We start from the raw sequence: 20,077 nt of genomic DNA, 5'->3' as shown, positions 1-20,077 counted from the left end.
TAGACCTCAAGTCACACTCAGTGTGAGTAAGCCCAATAAGCTCAAGGCCAATGGTAGGCCTTGTAGTGTTCTAAAATTTAATAAAATGCAGTTATAATTGACTAGAATAGAGGAGGGAGAGCATACCAAAGATTAACTGGCAGTTTTTTGGTTTTTTTTTAACTGTGCCAGATCTTATTTGTGGCACACTTGATCTTCTAATTTTGTTGCAGCATCTGAATTTCTAGTTTTGGCATATGGGATCTAATTCCCTAACCAGGGATTGATACTGGGCCCCCTCTTTGGGAAGCACTGAGTCATAGCCCCTGGACCATGAGAGAAATCCCTTACTGTCAGTTTTTATCATCTCCAAAGCATCAAGGCCAGATACTGGTGGCAAGCCAGACTCTTGAACCCCCTCTATACTCAATCTGTTAACTGTGATAAAAGTAGAAGTGTACACATGTTCCCAGTGTACACCCGTGGTGGATTTATGTTGATGTATGGCAAAACCAATACAATATTGTAAAGTAATTAGCCTCTAATTAAAATAAATAAATTTAAATTAAAAAAAAAAAGTAGAAGTGAAAGGCGCTCAGTCGTGTCGGACTCTTTGCAACCCCACGGACTATACAGCCATAGAATTCTCCAGGCCAGAATACTGGAGTGGGTAACCTATCCCTTCTTCAGGGGATCTTCCCAACCCAGGAATCAAACTAGGGTTTCCTGCATAGCAGGCAGATTCTTTACCAACTGATCTATGAGGGAAATCTTTACTAAATTAGTGGCCTTTTTACCCTCTCTATGCTTCTTCAACTGGACCCTAGGATAACATTAGGCCATGACCAGATTAAAAAGTGAGTTGGTATATTGGTTTTAAGAAGGTCAAATGTGAAATATTAAAAGCTAAATAGTATTATTTCCATAAATTGAAAATGAAACCCATAAAATTTGGTCCAATATTAAAGGAAAAGGAGCAGTCCTTGTATCACAGTGGTTTAAGGGGAAGCTGGAAAATGTGCCCAGGCCTGTAAGAGATCGTGTACATGATTAATGCCGAGGCCACTGCCAACAGGAAAAAGAGGGACTCCCACAGTTGGAGAGTGTGATTGTATTTACAGTACATTGGCTTTGATTAATGTGTGCACTCAGAGAAGTAATGTGTAGAAGGCGAGAAAAAGACCTGTTTTCAAATGCTGGTGCTGAGTACAGATTTCCCATTATGTCCTAAGTATCGATGAATAATGACTTAACAGTCCTAGTGTTTGGTGGTGATGCAGGGGTTGCTGCTGCCGCAGGGGTTACTTTTCCATGCATGAGGACACGTACAAATGGATTTCCGTGTCAGTTTTCACCACCCATGTGAGTCTGGAGAGCCACCGCTGAGAAATTTATCCCTTATTTCAGTTTCTTAACTGATTGCTTCCAAGAGGTTTCTTAAATGATTTCAATCTAATGTCCCAAAATGACCCCTTAACATAAGCAGCAGGTATAGTTTCTGAATATCTTATGAAAATATGTTTCAGAATTTTCAAGACCTGTAGGTCTGAAAGAAACAATGAATATTTATAATAAATCACCTGAAAAATGTTCCCTATCTCCCTCAGACTAGGACTTCTCCGCTTATCTCCCTCCATGGTAGACTTGACGTACTTTCAGGCAATGGATGTGTGTGATTTCATGGACAGCCCCAAGAGGCGAGAGAGTGCACTAAAATTACTGTGTCCTGAATGAGGAAAGAACAACACCAGGAACAAAAATAGTCTCTCTGGGTAACTGGTTTTCCCAGGTCTTTGAATTTCTTCAGGCCCCACCTTTTGAAATGAATTATAAGAAGAAGAATATAGAGCAAGCAAGCAATTAAGAACCAAGAACCTGAAAGTTTCACTGGCGGTTGTAAAAAGAAAGAACTTGCAAACTGGAGAAGCAACTGCCAGATCTCTTTCAATTTGTTGAAGCTGATTTGTCTAAGTCCAGGGAAATCCTCATAGGAGCCAAGTCTGACTACTTGGTCATGAATCTTGAGGATTGCAGCAGCCTTAATAATGGTTCTCTGGGGTGTCCTCCTTCTAATCCTTAGAACCTGCAACTGTTACCTTCAGTGGCAATAGGGACTTTGTCTATGTAATTACATTATGGATACTGAGATGTGAAAATTATCCTGGATTATCTGGGTCAACTTGATGTAATCACAGAGGTCCTTACTAGAAGAAACAAGAAACCAGAAAGGAGAAGGTCATCAAAGCGATGACAGAAATAGCAACTGCAGAAATGTGCTCAGAAGATGGAGGAAGGAGCCACAGCTCAGAAACACAGGTGACCACTAGAAGTTGAAAAAGGCAAAGGAATGGATTCTCCCCTTACAGTCCCCAGAAAGGGCCTGCCCTGCCAACCCCTTGACTTTAGTGAAAGTTCTTTAGGACTTCTGACTTCTGCAACTGTACAATACTATTTGTGTTGTCCTAAATCACTGCTGCTGCTGATTAGTCGCTTCAGTCATGTCCGACTCTGTATGACCCTATGAACTGTAGCCCAGCAGGCTCCTCTGTCCATGGGATACTCCAGGAAAGAATACTAGAGTGGGTTGCCATGCCCTCCTCCAGGGGATCTTCCCCACCCAGGGATCGAACCCAGGTCTTCTGCATTGCAGGCAGATTCTTTACCTCTGAGCTGTGAGGGAAGCCCACTGAGTTTGTGACAATTCATTCAGCAGCAATCGGAAATGAATACAAAGACTCTGCTTGAAGAAAGATTAAGAGAATATTTGATAAAACAGTGATGCCAGGTGTGGGTGAAGACTGAGCAGTGAGAATCAGCAGCCATGAAACTACCAACTGTTGTTTCCTCTTTAGGCTGATAACAAGAATGTCCTTGTTATCAGAAAAATGACAGATAGTAGCAAAGTTTCTTAGATGTCTATGATCTTTAGGTGGAATATTAAATTTATTTAATAAACCAAAAATTGGGCTGAGGTCACTAGAAAAAGCTTCTACTTATATACCACAATTTTCAGCAGTGCTGTGGTTCTCAAATGAACATTAATGGTTTCACTGTAGGTTCTAGAAAACTTCTGATTGTCAATTACGGGCCCCCACCACCTGATTACATCTCTCTCCAAACCAAAACTCAAAAGTCCAATTGAGAAGGGGAAAAAAAAACAAACAACAATTGCAACTTTCTTTTTCTCTCAATATATCTGCTTTTAGCCTCAAGTAGAGTGAAAAAATAAAGGGGGGAAAGATAAATGTTAGATTACTGATAAAAAATGAATTGAAAAGAAATTATTTATTTCATAATCCTTGGGAGTGTTCAGATAGATAGATAATGATGTTTTACTAGGACCCCATTCAGAATCACAGCTGAGAATCTCTATCCTTGTATATTGTTTTGCAGCTTATGAAACATTCCATCAATTCAGAACCATCCATTGAATTCCATGCTTCAAGATGCATGCTAACAGAAAACTTATGATGATGTTTCCGCCTACATGATTTCTTTTTAATTGGCTCTGAATTCCTTGCTTTTAAATTTAGACCAACTGATATTCATATATCAGCTTGGAGAAAATTTAAGGGACTTTGAACTTCTAAACTTGTGTTTCTTGATTAGAAGACAGAATGGATTCTAGGAGCGGAATGAGTATGCAGGGCTGCATAAATTATTATATGCACAATTATGGGAGTATTCATGATATGAATGGCAACTCTTAAATTTGTGCAGTGAACATTCTGCACATTATGCAGCAGTGCTGGATGTGGAAACCTGACTAACTTAACAGTGTTTGGAACATAGTAAGCACATCAAAGTTTGGTTATACATGCTTTCAGTAAAAAAATTACACAGGAAAATAGTAAAATCTTCACAGGAAGAACTGAAGAAGGTTGTCTATCTGTGTTACTAAACACAAAAATAAGAATGTCTTTCCAGGTGACCTCTTCTTTGCCTACAAATAAATAAATTATATCTCTATAGAATTATAATTAAAGAGTTCTAATTCTTTTTCTGCATCCACCTAGGTGTTCAGTGGTTTTTGTCCTTTAAGGGTACTCCATGAAGTCTCCTCTAACTTGTAAGTCTGTCTAGGATTTGAAACAACACTGCTAGGTGGAGAGTAAATTAGAAAACTTTAAGAGCTTAGAATAGGTAAAAGATTTATGTCTCAAGTTTTTTTTTTTTTTTTAATTAGTTTTTGCATATGAGGAAGGGTATTCCTACTTCAAACACACACACACAGAGTCTGTATACACACAAACAACAACTGCAGTAGCAACAATAATATTAAAATAGTACTGGACTGCAAGGAGATCCAACCAGTCCATTCTGAAGGAGATCAGCCCTGGGATTTCTTTGGAAGGAATGATGCTAAAGCTGAAACTCCAGTACTTTGGCCACCTCATGCGAAGAGTTGACTCACTGGAAAAGACTCTGATGCTGGGAGGGATTGAGGGCAGGAGGAGAAGGGGATGACAGAGGATGAGATGGCTGGATGGCATCGCTGACTCGATGGACGTGAGTCTGAGTGAACTCCAGGAGTTGGTGATGGACAGGGAGGCCTGGCATGCTGCAATTCATGGGGTCGCAAAGAGTCGGACACGACTGAGTGACTGAACTGAACTGAACTGAACTGAATAACTTTAGAAGTATTCTCCTCAGGCCAATGCCCAAAAAGATCTCTAAAATAAGTCCTATTTTTGTTTCATTAATAAATACAACATTGAATATGAAATGCTATTATCACCTTGGACTGCAAGGAGATCCAACCAGTCCATTCTAAAGGAGATCAGTCCTGGGTGTTCTTTGGAAGGAATGGTGCTAAAGCTGAAACTCCAGTACTTTGGCCACTTCATGCAAAGAGTTGACTCATTGAAAAAGACTCTGATGTTGGGAGGGATAGGGGGCAGGAGGAGAAGGGGACGACAGAGGATGAGATGGCTGGATGGCATCACTGACTCGATGGACGTGAGTCTGAGTGAACTCCGGGAGTTGGTGATGGACAGGGAGGCCTGGCATGCTGTGATTCATGGGGTCGCAAAGACTCGGACACGACTGAGTGACTGAACTGAACTGATTATCACCATGCACAAAGTTAAACTTATGTAATTTTTATTGTTAATAATATACCATCTACACTGTGACATTTTCAAAACAAAAAATAGATTTGGTCCTCTGCCCAGGCAAAGTATATCTCTTGTAATTTCAGCTGTATTGGTGAAGACACTTGGGATTTTCCCAATTTTCTTTTCCCACGTACTTGGTGCCATCCAAAATTCCCTTCACAGGGAGCATGGACTTCTGTTGTAAAAGTGACAAAAGAAGATAGAGGATTTTAGCACCCCTGGGACTGTATATAGAGGAAATGCTGTGAGTTCATAAAACCCTGTTTTCTTTTCTTCCTGTGTCCAAATAGAACGCTTTTTCCAGCTTTATCTGCAGTTATCTATGTGTCTAGATTCTAGAACACAGGTGGTAGTGATATGTTCTACTTTTTATCCTCATCTCTAAAATTTCCCATGAAATCCTCACTTATTTTCCATGTCAGATGTCTGATTGCAATGAATTCTTCTGAGGGTCGCACAGCCTTAGACGTTAGGTTATCTTTATAATGAGAAGGAGTCTGAGTTCTTAAATCACTGTGTGGAACATGAACCATCACCCCACAATCCACCTTGACTGTGACATGCTAGAGGAATAACCTTTATTGTGTTAAGCCCTTAAGATACTTTTGTGTTGTTCTGATAGCAGCCAGGCTCTTCTGAATAATGTGGAATGAGAGGAGCAAAAATGAAAAAAATATATATACATATCCAATGTTCAGACAGTATTTTCCCTCTTTCATGGGGCAACACCTTTTTCAGACTTGAATCTCAAAGATTCCTCGGGATACTAATTACTCAGGATGATTGCTAGCTGATAATTCACTAGCTTATTTTCAAGGACTTTTATAGGGCCCTCAAAACTTGAGAATGACACTTTACAAGGGAAAGTAACATCCAGAGGGAGAGAGTTGACTAATTAAAGTTTCATATTTGAATAGTAGAGGAACAGTATGTCCTTGTTTGAGTCTGGGACCTCTCTTTATCTCATCATTTTCAGCTGCTTCCATGATAATTACTTTTCTCTTTTGTATCTGAAGTCAGAATTACAAGTAAGAGAATTCTGCCAGTACCCTTGTAAAGCTAAATCATTAATCTTGGGACATTTATAGCACCAAAAGATCTGTCATTAAATGTAATTTGACTCTCTATATGGAGTTAAAGGACAACCTTGAACAACAATAACAAGTATACACAGACAAAACTTGCAGGTTTATATTTGTATTGTTTTTCTCTTAGTGAAATAATATTATGGACAAGGCTGTACAGAGTTACACTGTCAGCAAGGAACTGAAGTCAGTTTATACTGTCTGTCAATTGCTGTAATTCTCAAAATAAAAAGGATACATTTTAATAAAATATCCTTTGTAAAGGCTTTAGAAAAATAAAAAGTAAAATTGGCTGAGCACCTAATGAGTGCCCCATATTGTGTAAAATATGTAATTTTATGCATTCTGACTGTGTGGCAAGTAACACTATCATTACTCTAACAAAGAGATAATAAGCTCAGACCAACAAAGTATTTACCTAAATCTTCATATCTAATAAGTATTAGGATGAAGACAAAATGTATTTCCAAAGTCTATATTCATTTCACTCTACTTTATTGCGGCACTAAATTTGAGTGTTAGAATGAAATAACCGTGTCTAAACTAAGTCTAAATAACTATGTCTAAAGCTGAGATTCTCAGGTAAGAAAATGATTTATAATATAGCAATCTATTTGTTATAAATAAAGTCAGCATTCAGTTTCTTGTCTAGTATGGCGTTTATAATAATTGAGGTTTGAATTTAGTGATTAGAATCCAGGGAGAAAGAGAGAGGGTACTAAGATTGGAAATAAAAGTTGTAATATCTCAAGAAAGAAATCTCAAGACTGTAGGCTACTGGTGCTATTTCAACAATTTGACAAAACTCAAAAAGCCTATGTTATGTAGTTCATTTTTATTTAATTGGGACTGGGACGCAGATTTGGTTTGTGTTCCTTGAGGTTGCTGTGTAGGAGCAAATCACTGTTGGGGAGCCACCTTGCCACTTGCTCTCTGTTTCAATCTTGGTAACTCGCACCAATGTCTAAGGAGACCTTTTAAAATACTTTAGCGTGATCTTAGTATATTTCATTGGAAATAGTGTAGACTGGTCATTACAAAAGATCCTATGGCCAGAATGCATGAGTTCAGATCCTGTCTCCAATACCTATTAGCTGTGCAACTTGATAAAATATATATTTAATGTCTCCATTCCTCAAATGTCTCATCTGTAAGATAAGGATAATTATAAACTTATAGAATTATTATAAAAATTAGTCTTTGTATGGGATAGTACTTGTGTGTATGTTCAGTTGCTCCGTCGTGCCCAACTCTGTGACCCTTTGGACTGCAGTCTGCCCGACTCCTCTGTCCATTAGATTTTCCTGGGAAGAATATTTGATTGCCATTTCCTCCTTGAGGGGTTATTCTCAACCCAGGGATCAAGCCATATCCTAAATCTCCAGTGGATTCTTTACTGCTGAGCCACAGGCTTCCCTTGGGATAGTACCTTCAGCTGAGTTCAGTTCAGTCCCTCAGTCGTGTCCCACTCTGTGTGACCCCATGGATTGCAGCATGCTAGGCTTCGCAGTCCATCACCAACTGCTGGAGCTTGTTCAAACTCATGTGCATTGAGTCAGTGATGCCATCAAACCATCTCATCCTCTGTTGTCCCCTTCTCCTCCTGCCTTCAATTTTTCCCAGCATCAGGGTCTTTTCCAATGAGTCCAGATGTCATGATCATAGTTTTTTGAATGTTGAGTTTTAAGCCAGCTTTTTCACACTCCTCTGATAGTACCTAGCACATAAAAAATAGTAAGTGTATTAACTACTATTATGGATCATAATATATAGTATATCATCATATATCATTGTTTCCATCTCTTAAGTTAACCACAATGTCATGAATTTTATTTTATATAAAGATAGAGGAAAAAAGAATTAAAGGGGAAGTTGTCAGCCTTCATAGAGGAAATGATACTATGTTAGCAAAAATTTGTTATTGCTATTCACTCTCTAAGTGGTGTCTGACTGTTTGTGACCCCATGGACTGCAGAATGCCAGGCTCATCTGACTTCCAGATATTGCTCAAACTCAAGTCTAGTGAGTCAGTGATGTCATCCAACCATCTCATCCTCTGTCACCACCTTCTCCTACTGCTCTCAGCCTTTTCCAGCATCAGAATCTTTTCCAATGAGTCAGGTCTTCACATCAGGTGGCCAAAGTATTGGAGCTTCAGAGATTTAGGGGCTACAAAGTGCAAAAGATATAATTAACCATTTTGTTTTATTTTTAATCAGTAGCAGAAAATGCAAGTCATTTCAAAGACATTCTGTCCCTAAAAAAGATAAAATAAGTCCTCAAAATTTCTATGATATGGTTCTGTAATTAAACTAGATTTCTAGTTAATTGAACTGTTACTGATGAGCTATATCATCTTCTTGTTTCTCATAGTCGTCAAGATAAAGAAAGGGGGAGGGGGATGGATGTCAAAACCTGAGAGAGGACAAGGAGAGGAGTGAGACTCAAGGTTGGGGCCAAATCTAAAATGGCTGAGAGGTTTGTGTTGCACCAATAAATCAAGTTTCAAAATGTATCCCTTTCACTTGCATTAATAAAATTGTCAGTGGCCTCAACATCACTGGATTATTGCAGCCTTTCTCATTATACCTTCTAACATATAATTTAATGATTAACTGGCAAACTGTCTGCTCCAGAGCTTGATCTGCCCTCCTTTTTGAAGAGATAGATTATTATTGTAACCACTATTTATGAAAGATTTCTGGCCTCTGGTTTCCTTAAAATATCTCCAAAGCCTACCCCCTCCTCCTCTGGGTATCTTTCTTTGTACGATCCAAACTCAATGATTTAAGACATAATTTGCTGACAGGAGATCCTGAGAACCCATTATGAAAATGAAGGCAGAAAACAACCTTTGAATGTATTTTCCAATTTAAAAAGCCTTCATTACATAGCACATTTCAGGCTGAGAATGTTAAAAATTTATCATAGTTTCAGTAATTGCCACTTCCTCTGGAACTTGGCATAATGTGGAATCATTTGTAAAATGTATATTTTGTTTGGCAATCAGTAGAAAGCTTGCCAGGCGATACATTTAATTAGAAGCATGAGGAAGAGAATAATTGTAGTCTGTCATAATATATTATTGTTACTTTTAAGTTCTACATGTGTTTAAGATAGTAGTCTCATAACAAGGTGTGTATTTAAAGTTTGAGGTAATTTCCTTTTCATCAGCCTAGGATTTTATATGGGGAAATATATTATTTTGAGGGGAAGTGTATATTAGCTACATCCCTTAGAATGCTTTGTCCATTGCTTAAGCTAAGTGAGCATTAGCTGCTCTTCTTAGAAACAACCTTTTTCCATTGTTTAAGACCTTGAAAATTGATGCACTGCCTTTCGGGAACTTGGCTTTATGTAAGTTTAACTTTCTCTGGAGATGCATAGGCATAATGAAACGCAGTGCCTTTCTTGAACATAACCGTGTACATAACATCTAATCCTGACTGATGTATAAAGTGAATTTGATAAGAGCAATGCAAAAAAATTGTAATAATGAATGGTGATTTTTTAAGAAAAAATTCAAAGCAGCCTGTGTTGGCAGATTCAAAGAGGAGAAATATGATGATAACCATGTACTGAGGCCAGGTTTTCATCATCTTAACCGTGATGTTACATTTTTACAGGAAAACTTGCTTATAATGAATTTGAGAGGCAGTATGAAAAATGTGCAGTGAAAGGGTCTTTTGGAAATACCAGTTACTATTGATTTGATGTTCAGGTTTTCTGGTGTACAATACTCTGATCATTTTCCTTTGCATGAATCCCTCTATCTTGTATTAGTATAGAATGGTCTCTTAAGTGAACAGGGATTTTTCTCTAACAACACATTTTATTAGGTTTAGCATCAGGGCATCTACCCTCAAGATAGGTCCAAGATGTAAATAAAATATTGGACAAATAGTTTTTACTCTGCTTCTTTTCAACTCCATTGTATTCTGGACTCTCAGAATCTTCCTTTCCTCATCTTGACCAGCTTATTCCTTCTTCCCATCTTCCTCACTCTTCTTGTTCCCAGGAAAGCATCAAAACAATTGCATTAGTGAGTGGTTTCTTCAGGGTCCTATTTTCTGCTAGGAACAAGGAGCATAAACCACATAATTGGAAATGCCAGTATGTTGGCATTCAGTAGATGATTAGAAATTGGAAATAAGAGGAATAGTTTTAGGTGGTTGGAACAGTGATGTTCATTCAGGTCGGTGATTCATTTATTTTTGAGGGATGAAAAGACAGAAAAATATCTTCCTATTCCATTCCAACTATTTAAGAAGTGCACTTCTTCTTAACTATGTTGCACATCCCTAAATAAGCCCAACTTTTATTGCATGGCATTAGAAAACAAAACTATCTTAAAATAACAACGACAAAAATAAAAGCTCATTAAAATGCTTACTTCATTTAAAGCTATTTTTTGAACACTTTGTAGAAATTAGCTCGTGTGGTCCCTAGAATTACTCCATGTGGTGGGTGCTCCTATTATGTATCACCAAGGAAACTAAGATATGAAGTGGATATTTATCTTGCTTGACTCACAAATAGTAAGCAGCCTGTTGTGGGGAAACAGTCCAAGGTAATGTGACTCCACTTTGCTGACAAAGGTCCGTATAGTCAAAGCTATGGTCTTTCCAGTACTCATATACAGATGTAAGAATTGGACCAATTGAAGGCCAAGCACCAAAGAAGTGATGCTTTCGAATTGTGATGCTAGAGAAGACTCTTGAGAGTCCCTTGGACAGCAAGGAGATCAAACCAGTCAGTTGTAAATCAACCCTGAATATTCATTGGAAGAACTGATGCTGAACTTCCAATACTTTGGCCACCTGATGCAAAGAGCTGACTCACTGGAAAAGACTCTGATGCTGAGAAAGATTGAAGGCAAAAGAAGAGTGTGTCAGAGAATGAGATGTTTAGACAGTATCAGTGACTCAATAAACATGAATTTGAGCAAACTCTGGGAGACAGTGAATCACAGGTAAGCCTGGTGTGCTGTAGTCCATGGGGTCACAAAGAGTTGAACACAATTTAATGACTGAACAACAACAGTAACTATGATTTTACTTTGAACTAATTGTGGAGGACAGTAAATTTGATAAAGAGCACTTAACCTAAAGACCATAAAAAAAGGACTAAAAAGAGGAGGATTAAAAACATACCTGCTAATCAAAATGTACTGTTAAACATATAAATTGTTCAAAATCTCATGTTTCCAACTAGAATGAGGAAAATATCTTTACCTTATGAGATTTGCATCCACCAAAAGTATCTTTAGGCTGAGGTTTGTTGTAAGAAGGTCATGGGACTGAAGATCAAATAGAGTCCATCTTCTTGGAAGAATATCCTGAGTCTTAACACAATAGGTCTTCAATTAAAAAAAAAAAAAATCATACTGGAATCTAATCATGGGCTGTTTAAAACTGAAATATGGAAAGCCAATGGGTTATACTTCGAGGTACAAATCTGGGTGTGTATTTGTGTCTTAGCATGAACCACAGCAACAAACATGCATTCTTTTACTTTAAGGGGCAAAGGACCACTGAAGCATACAACTGATGTGATCTATGCAGCTAAAATGATATCAGAATCAGGATCAAGGATGGATGCCCTTGCTCGGCAGATTGCCAACCAGGTGAGTTCTCTATAAATGAATGTAATGGAAGTCCATGCTAATTGCTTTCTGTCATTTGATATTGATTAGAACAAAGTTGAATTTTTACTCTGTTAGACTGTTTTTTCCTAAACTATTATTGAATTATTTTTTGTTTAATTAAGACACAACTAATGGAAAATTTATTGAGACAATTATTTATTGAGGCTCTATTATTATTATTACTATTATCATTATCATCATTATTATTATTTATGGCCTGATTAGTCAAACATTTTTTGAGCTTTAAACATATTCAAATTATTCTAAATTATCAACTTCTGAGTTTCAAATATACTCAAATTATTTTAGTTGGCTGTAATACCCAATGTTAGTATTTTTTTCCTTAATACCTTAGATTTCTTATTTTTGCTCTTTAAAAATCAGTACTTTTCAAAATTATCTTAGGTTTTCTGTGTTAGCAATATGCTCTGATATTCTCCATAAAACTACAAGACAAATTGTAATTAGTAAAATAATGAAGTGAATATATAAAATGTAGGAAGTGTATAATCCTTACAAGTGCTCCCAATGCTTTGTTTTCTTTAGCTTTCTCATGCCTCTCTTCCAGTTTTCTAAGATGCAGCTACATCATTAGAGTTACCTTTTGCTTAGGTACCTTTTGCTTAACTTTAATTGAAAAATCTGTCAGTTTCTTTAGTTAATGTATTCAGATATTCAGTTAATATTTCAGACAGAGATATAATATTCCTTGGTAGGTTTTATATTATTCAACCCCATAATACATGTTTGGGGGCTTCCCTGGTAATTCAGCTGGTAAAGAATCCTCCTGCAATGCAAGAGACCCTGGTTCAATCCCTGGGTCAGGAAGATCCCCTGGAGAAGGGTAGGCTACCCACTCCAATGTTTTGGGCTTCCCTGGTGGCTCAGATGGTAAAGAATGCAGCTGCAATGTGGAAGAACTGGGTTTGATCTCTGGGTTGGGATGATCTCCTGGAGGAGGGCATGGCAACCCACTCCAGTATTCTTGCTTGGAGAATTCCCATGGACGGAGAAGCCTGGTGGGCTACAGTTCATAGGGTCAAAAAGAGTCAGACACAACTGAGTGACTAAGCACAGCACAATACATATTTATGCCCCTTTGATGAAAAAAGCACTTTTCTTTTTCAATCTGAAACTATTTCGTATTTTTCTTGCATATATACTGTAAGAGAAACTTTATCGGGCTGCTTCTTCTTATTTAATCTTTTTATCCTCCTTTTCTTGGAACTTGAATGTTCTCTTCTTAGATATTATATCTGGGGATATAAAGGAGGAAAAATAAAGAAAAATAATAACAGACAAATATTTTAAAGCATTCATGAAGAGATATATTCACATATGTAGTATATATCTTTTTCAGTATCTTGCTACTTTAAGCATTGTGAGCATTTTATTAACCCTTTTAATATTCAGCCTTTACAGTTAAAAACAAACTCTATTGTAACATAATTCAAGATCCATTGTGAATAAGTGACTGAAGCCCAGATCTGCCCATGGTTTCTATATTTTAGAATCATTGCATTCACTTTTATGAGATAAAGTATTAATAGTAGCAGAATAAATGAAGCCATAATATATTAAACAGATTTATTTGTTCTCATAACTTTTTAAAACCAGTGTGCTTCTGTTTATTTTAGAATGCACAATTTTCAAAGTTCAAATAATTGTGTCGCTTTGAAGTTGTTCCTTTTTTCTTAAGCAGTCTTTTTAATTGGATTAGGTCACCTTGTAGATATTACTGTATTAAATTATGTAGCTGTATAAAATTATAGCTGTATTAAATTATGCTATTGTTTTTTAGCATTATTCAAATTACATGGAAGAAAGCAAAAGTATTTTCTCACTTCCATATAACTTTGACATTTTAAAAGAAGCTTAAAGAAGGAGTCACTGACTAATGAAGAATTATAGATGACTCTCTCTCTGGCCTCTTCCATTTCATATAATAAAGTAGTTTCATATGATATAATTTTGTTCAAAATAAATAGGGTTGTGAAGAAACAGAATTGAAAGAAAGGAAACTGACTCATTATAGTGATTATCTGGGAAGGTTATGATTATGCTTCAGATATTGTATGATAGAATAACAAAAATTTAGACAAAAATAATTATTGAAATTGTTTTTGGAATAAAAGTTAATAATATAAATCAGCAAGGTAATTTTTACATTGTCAATGGTATTATGAAAAAAATCTTCCAGAACATGGTGTGTACTTAGTTGCTTAGTCGTGCCTGACTCTTTGTGACTCCATGGACTACAGCACACCAGGCTCCTCTGTCCATGGAATTCCCCAGGCAAGGGTACTGAAGTAGGTTGCCAGTCCCTTCTCCAGGGGATCTCCCCGGCCCAGGAACTGAACCTTGGTCTCCTGCATTGCACGCAGATTCTTTACCAATTGAGCCACCAGGAAAGCCAGAACATTGCTTTTAATTTTGAACAATCTAATAGCTCAAAAAATTTTAACAATTTTATGATACTTTACAGTCTGCATTTTGCTAGAGTGTCAGAAGGTCAAACATTCATTAATTTCTAATTCCATCCAACATGGACTGGTTGGGCCAATTTCATTTCATTCTATTAAGTTTCAAAGTTCATATGTAGAATAGAATAAAATCAGATTGATGGAGGCTTATATTCAGCCTTTCTGGATTTTTTTTTTAAACCTTTCTTCCCTGCGTTATTCCCTTAAACATAAATGTATTGTGTTTATTGTTGTTCAATCACTAAGTCATCTCAGGCTCTACAATCACATGGACTGTAGCATGCCAAGCTTCCTTGTCCTTCACTATCTCCCAGATATTGCTCAAACTCATGTCCATTGAGTCAGTGATGCCATCCAATCATTTCATCTTCTGTCGCCCCCTTCTCCTGCACTCAATCTTTTCTAGCATCAGAGACTTTTATTTTATTATTATTTTTTTTAAAAGTATATGTGAGGACTAGAATTTTTTTTTTCAGCGTTTTCTTTTCTTTTTTTCTTTTTAATTTTATTTTATTTTTAAACTTTACATAATTGCATTAGTTTTGCCAAATATCAAAATGAATCCGCCACAGGTATACATGTGTTCCCCATCCTGAACCCTCCTCCCTCCTCCCTCCCCATACCATCCCTCTGGGTCGTCCCAGTGCACTAGCCCCAAGCATCCAGTATCATGCATCGAACCTGGACTGGCAACTCGTTTCTTACATGATATTTTACATGTTTCAATGTCATTCTCCCAAATCTTCCCACCCTCTCCCTCTCCCACAGAGTCCATAAGACTGTTCTATACATCAGTGTCTCTTTTGCTGTCTCGTACACTGGGTTATTGTTACCATCTTTCTAAGTTCCATATATATGCGTTAGTATACTGTATTTATGTTTTTCCTTCTGGCTTACTTCACTCTGTATAATAGGCTCCAGTTTCATCCACCTCATTAGAACTGATTCAAATGTATTCTTTTTAATGCATCAGAGACTTTTAAAAAGAAGTCTGATATGGAGTCTAGTACCTTCACAACAGTGTGAGAACTTCCCTGGTATTATTGTTCTCTAATTTGTCATTCACCCACCCCACAATACCCCCATACTAGTTCTTGTGTATTACCATATGCAACTTACTACTTTGGCATTGCCATTAGGTAACTACAAAGATGTTATTGATATTTCTCCCAGCAATCTTAATTCCAGCTTGTGCTTCTTCCAGCCCAGCATTTCTCATGATGTACTCTGCATATAAGTTAAATAAGCAGGGTGACAATATACAGCCTTGACGTACTCCTTTTCCTATTTGGAACCAGTCTGTTGTTCCATGTCCAGTTCTAACTGTTGTTTCCTGACCTGCATACAGGTTTCTCAAGAGGCAGGTCAGGTGGTCTGGTATTCCCATTTCTTTCAGAATTTTCCATAGTTTATTGTGATCCACACAGTCAAAGGCTTTGGCATAGTCAATAAAGCAGAAATAGCAGAATATCGATAACCTCAGATATGCAGATGACACCACCCTTATGGCAGAAAGTGAAGAGGAACTCAAAAGCCTCTTGATGAAAGTGAAAGAGGAGAGTGAAAAAGTTGGCTTAAAGCTCAACATTCAGAAAACAAAAATCATGGCATCTGGTCGCATCACTTCATGGGAAATAGATGGGGAAACAGTGGAAACAGTGTCAGACTTTATTTTTGGGGGCTCCAAAATCACTGCAGATGGTAACTGCAGCCATGAAATTAAAAGACGCTTACTCCTTGGAAGGAAAGTTATGACCAACCTAGATAGCATATTCAAAAGCAGAGACATTACTTTGCCAACAAAGGTCCATCTAGTCAAGGCTATGGTTTTTCCAGTGGTCACATATGGATGTGAGAGTTGGACTGTGAAAAAAGCTGAGCACCGAAGAATTGATGCTTTTGAACTGTGGTGTTGGAGAATACTCTTGAGAGTCCCTTGGACTACAAGGAGATCCAACCAGTCCATTATAAAGATCAGCCCTGGGTGTTCTTTGCAATGAATGATGCTAAAGCTGAAACTCCAATACTTTGGCCACCTCATGAGAAGAGTTGACTCATTGGAAAAGACTCTGACGCTGGGAGGGATTGGGGGCAGGAGGAAAAGAGGACCACAGAGGATGAGATGGCTGGATGGCATCACCGACTTGATGGATATGAGTTTGCATGAACTCTGGGAGTTGGTGACGGACACGGAGTCCTGGCGTGCTGTGATTCATGGGGTCGCATAGAGTTGGACACAACTGAGCAACTGAATTGCACTGAACTGAACTAGGAAGAGATGAATGAAAATATATTTTAGCATATAGAAGCTTCATATAGACTTACTTGTCCCAATCACCCAACTTTTCTTGGGATTTATCAGTTCAGTTCAGTCGCTTAGTCATGTCCAACTCTTTGTGACCCCATGGACGGCAGCATGCCAGGCCTCCCTAATTGTGTTGAGATGCTATGGTAGATTGCATATGCCATCTAAGACCATGTTGTTTAAGTCTTACAGAACTCTGGTACAAATCCTATCTCCATTAGCCAGATTATTCCTGAGGGTCAGAATGATGTTACTTATCACAATTATTAAACATTTTCCTCATGAATAACGAGGATGACAAATTGAAGAAGTAGTCTTCTTAGAAATCTAGGATTCCAAACTATTGGTGCATACCTTTTTCTATTCTTTGACTCTTCACTCTAATTCATCATTTAGCATAAATTCTAAATTAGATGAACTGGGTAATGCCTCACAAGGTAGGAATAATACATTGAAAGATCTCAGTTAGAAAAGCAACCTATCACAAACAGAAAAGTGATGAATAGGAAACACAATAAAAATGAACATCTGCTAAAGTGTTTTGCACAGGAGGAGGATAAAATTGGACTTTGTAACTCCTGAATATTGTGCCTGAAACCTAATACTCCTTCAATGTAAATTTTCCAATGCAAAAGTATCCAGATTATTGACTGGGTACTCCCACCTAATCGTAACTAGACACAATTAAAATGAATTTTCATTGTTAAATATATAGAAAACCAATGCTAATTTAAGAAAGTGACATTGAAAAAAACAAAATGAAGAATTTCAAGGCAAATTATACCTGATACACTCACCTATGAACAAAACAACCTGCAAGTATAATTTATGTTAATATTTTGACAAATATTGTTGGTGATTAGCCTTATTTGAATTGTTTCCTACTGATATTCTGAGAGTTAAAATATGTAATAAAACTACACTAAAAAGAAGCTTCTGAAACATTCATTATGTCATTCTTTTTTTTTTTTTTAATGAAATTTATTTCAAATATTTACTTTATCACACAATACCACAAAAGATAGGACATTAGATGAAAATAAAAGGATATATCCCTGGATTAGAAAAAGATAAAATGATTAATTTTATTACTATTAATGATTTTGAGCAATAAAAATACATTTTTCCAGGTGCACTGGAAGACACAAAACAAAAAGTTAAATTATATCTGTGATATGTTTGTAGTCTAGTCGGCAGTAAAAGCAAAATGGACAAAATCTTCAGATGGCAGTCCAGAGTTCTATTGGATGCTATGGGCTACAGGTACTACTGCTCAAGCGTGGAAATTAGAGTGAGTGGAGTAACAGAGGCCAAACTTTGAACATGTCTGCACTTTGGATAGGCAATGAAAGCATGAGACTGCTATGGCAGAATTTAAACTATTGTCTGTAATTTCAAAAAGCATTTTAAATATGTCTTAAATAAAGTTTATACTCTATTATGGGCAAAAAAAAAAAAAAAGCTAAACTTATGGCATTAAGGTCTTTATTCATTTTGCTAATTCATCCTTAAAATTCAAACTGAAAGGTAATAAATATTCTTCAATTTTCCTCTTGCTACTAAATGATATATCCTGCGTTGGTACAAAACATCTTAACTAGAAGAGAGAAAGCCAGTTTAATGTGACAAAACCTCTTAAACTGACATGTCATCTGCTTGTCTGTAGCGAGTGTCCTCATAGTTATAAAACTTAATTTAAACAAAAAATCCATGCATTGAAACACAAACCAGATGTCCTAGTTAACATCTCCTAACTTAATAAACTGGGAAACAGTAACCAAAGTGTATGATGACATTCTACCACTCAGTTTGCCTGAAAATCTCTAGCAGTATTCCAAGTATTTTTATGAAAAAAAAAATTTTTTTTTAACTAAAGGATAAGAATATTCTACATATCTAAGTCCCAAACTTTTGCAATTAGTTTTATGTAAATATATAAAATCTGGGGAAAACATAATTTGATTTTAATAATGGAGGTTGGGCAAATAGTAAAACAACAGGTTCTTAAAGTAGAGATGATACATTCTTCTGATTCTGCTTCTAGGCTGCTAAAACTGACTCAGAAAGACTTTGCAAATGTCAATAGAAAAGAAGACTTTTAACAAATTTTTTAGTATGGAATTTTAAAAAATACTTTAGTTATAAAATTGACTACCATCTTTAGGTATAACCAAGATTCTCATCAATTCTGGGAATGAAGGGTAAATCAGAGTCAAGTAGCTTTTAATTTCAAAAGTTCAAATTTTCTACTCATTTGCGTCATTATTTCCTTAACAGAATTACTCTGCTAGCATGGTATGAAAGTCTCTCAAGAGAGACTGTAGATTTTTCTTAAGCTTGGGTGATTGCGACATTGATTATCAGTTAAGAATCTAACTATTAATTGTCAAGTTTGGTTTTATCAGAAGTTATATGAGTGAGTGAATGAGAGTCGCTCAGTCGTGTCCAACTCTTTGCAACACCATGGACTGTAGCCTGGCCAGGGTCCTATTTCCATGGAATTCTCCAGTCAAGAATATTGGAATGGGTTGTCATTTCCTTCTCCAGGGCAGAAGTTATATAGTGTTTGTCTTTAAGGAACAAATTCACAATAATCCTATTTATAATATACAGGTAAAAGTGTCAGTTTTAGAAACCAATTTACAAACCAGAGTGGCAATTTACTATTCACTGTATATGATAAAACTGGCAGGAAGACAAATATTGTTTGGAGACATTACAAGTAGGGAGTGAGGCCAGATCATGTGAGTTTGTATACCAACTTCATCACTTATTAATTGGGCAAGTAACTTAGCTTCTCTATGACTCACTTAACTCCTTTGGTAAGTGGAGATAATGAAGTTGTGTGAGAGCTAATATAGATAAAGAACCTGGAATAATATGTGACAAATAAAACACTGTATGTATCAAAGGTTATTATTGAATCCATCCATAAGAACAAAGAATAGATAAGAGCCTTTATTACTCAGGATAGACAAAACAATGTTTTGAATGAATTTCATATAGAAGAGATCATTGTGTAGTGAATGAAACAGAAAACTCAATTCAGTTTTTTACACAAATCATATACTCTGTCTTGCAAATGACAATATGACAATAATTAGATCTAAGTGAAATGGCACTGGGAATACTATGTTATAGGTGTAAAGGACTTAGCACAGCACCTGTGCCATTCACACAAATGAAACACCTAATAAAGATCAACTTCCTGTCATGGTAAAAAAAAATAAATAAATTGTCTTGCCTTTCATTGTTATAAGTAATTCTAGATAGTTAATCTTTGAATATAATAAAAATCTAAGTAATCTTTACTTCAAAATAGACATAGTGTTACCATAAAACTTCTTTTTCCTTGGAACCATGTAAACCACAGTAATCTGTGATTTGAAGAAAAAAAAAAAAATCACTCCAAATTCTCTTAAGTTCTGTGACTGAAAATAAAATAGATTTGAAAGCAAGTA

General features: G+C 36.5%; 1 protein-coding gene across 4 annotated transcripts in view; it reads left to right on the top strand.

Annotated features, from left to right (window-relative positions):
* CTNNA3 (catenin alpha 3) overlaps positions 1-20,077 on the top strand; it is a 1,910,358-nt gene that overhangs the window by 1,813,424 nt on the left and 76,857 nt on the right. For all 4 annotated transcript variants that reach the window (XM_027530426.1, XM_027530429.1, XM_027530428.1 and 1 more), the window contains one exon: positions 11,702-11,807. In XM_027530426.1, the coding sequence (XP_027386227.1) occupies positions 11,702-11,807 (106 nt within the window). The remainder of the gene's footprint in view (positions 1-11,701; positions 11,808-20,077) is intronic.

Source organism: Bos indicus x Bos taurus, chromosome 28 (assembly GCF_003369695.1).
Source record: "Bos indicus x Bos taurus breed Angus x Brahman F1 hybrid chromosome 28, Bos_hybrid_MaternalHap_v2.0, whole genome shotgun sequence".
Classification (NCBI taxonomy): Eukaryota; Metazoa; Chordata; class Mammalia; order Artiodactyla; family Bovidae; genus Bos; species Bos indicus x Bos taurus.
The sequence above is the reverse complement of the archived record's forward strand: the minus strand, read 5'-3'. Positions and strand labels throughout refer to the sequence as shown.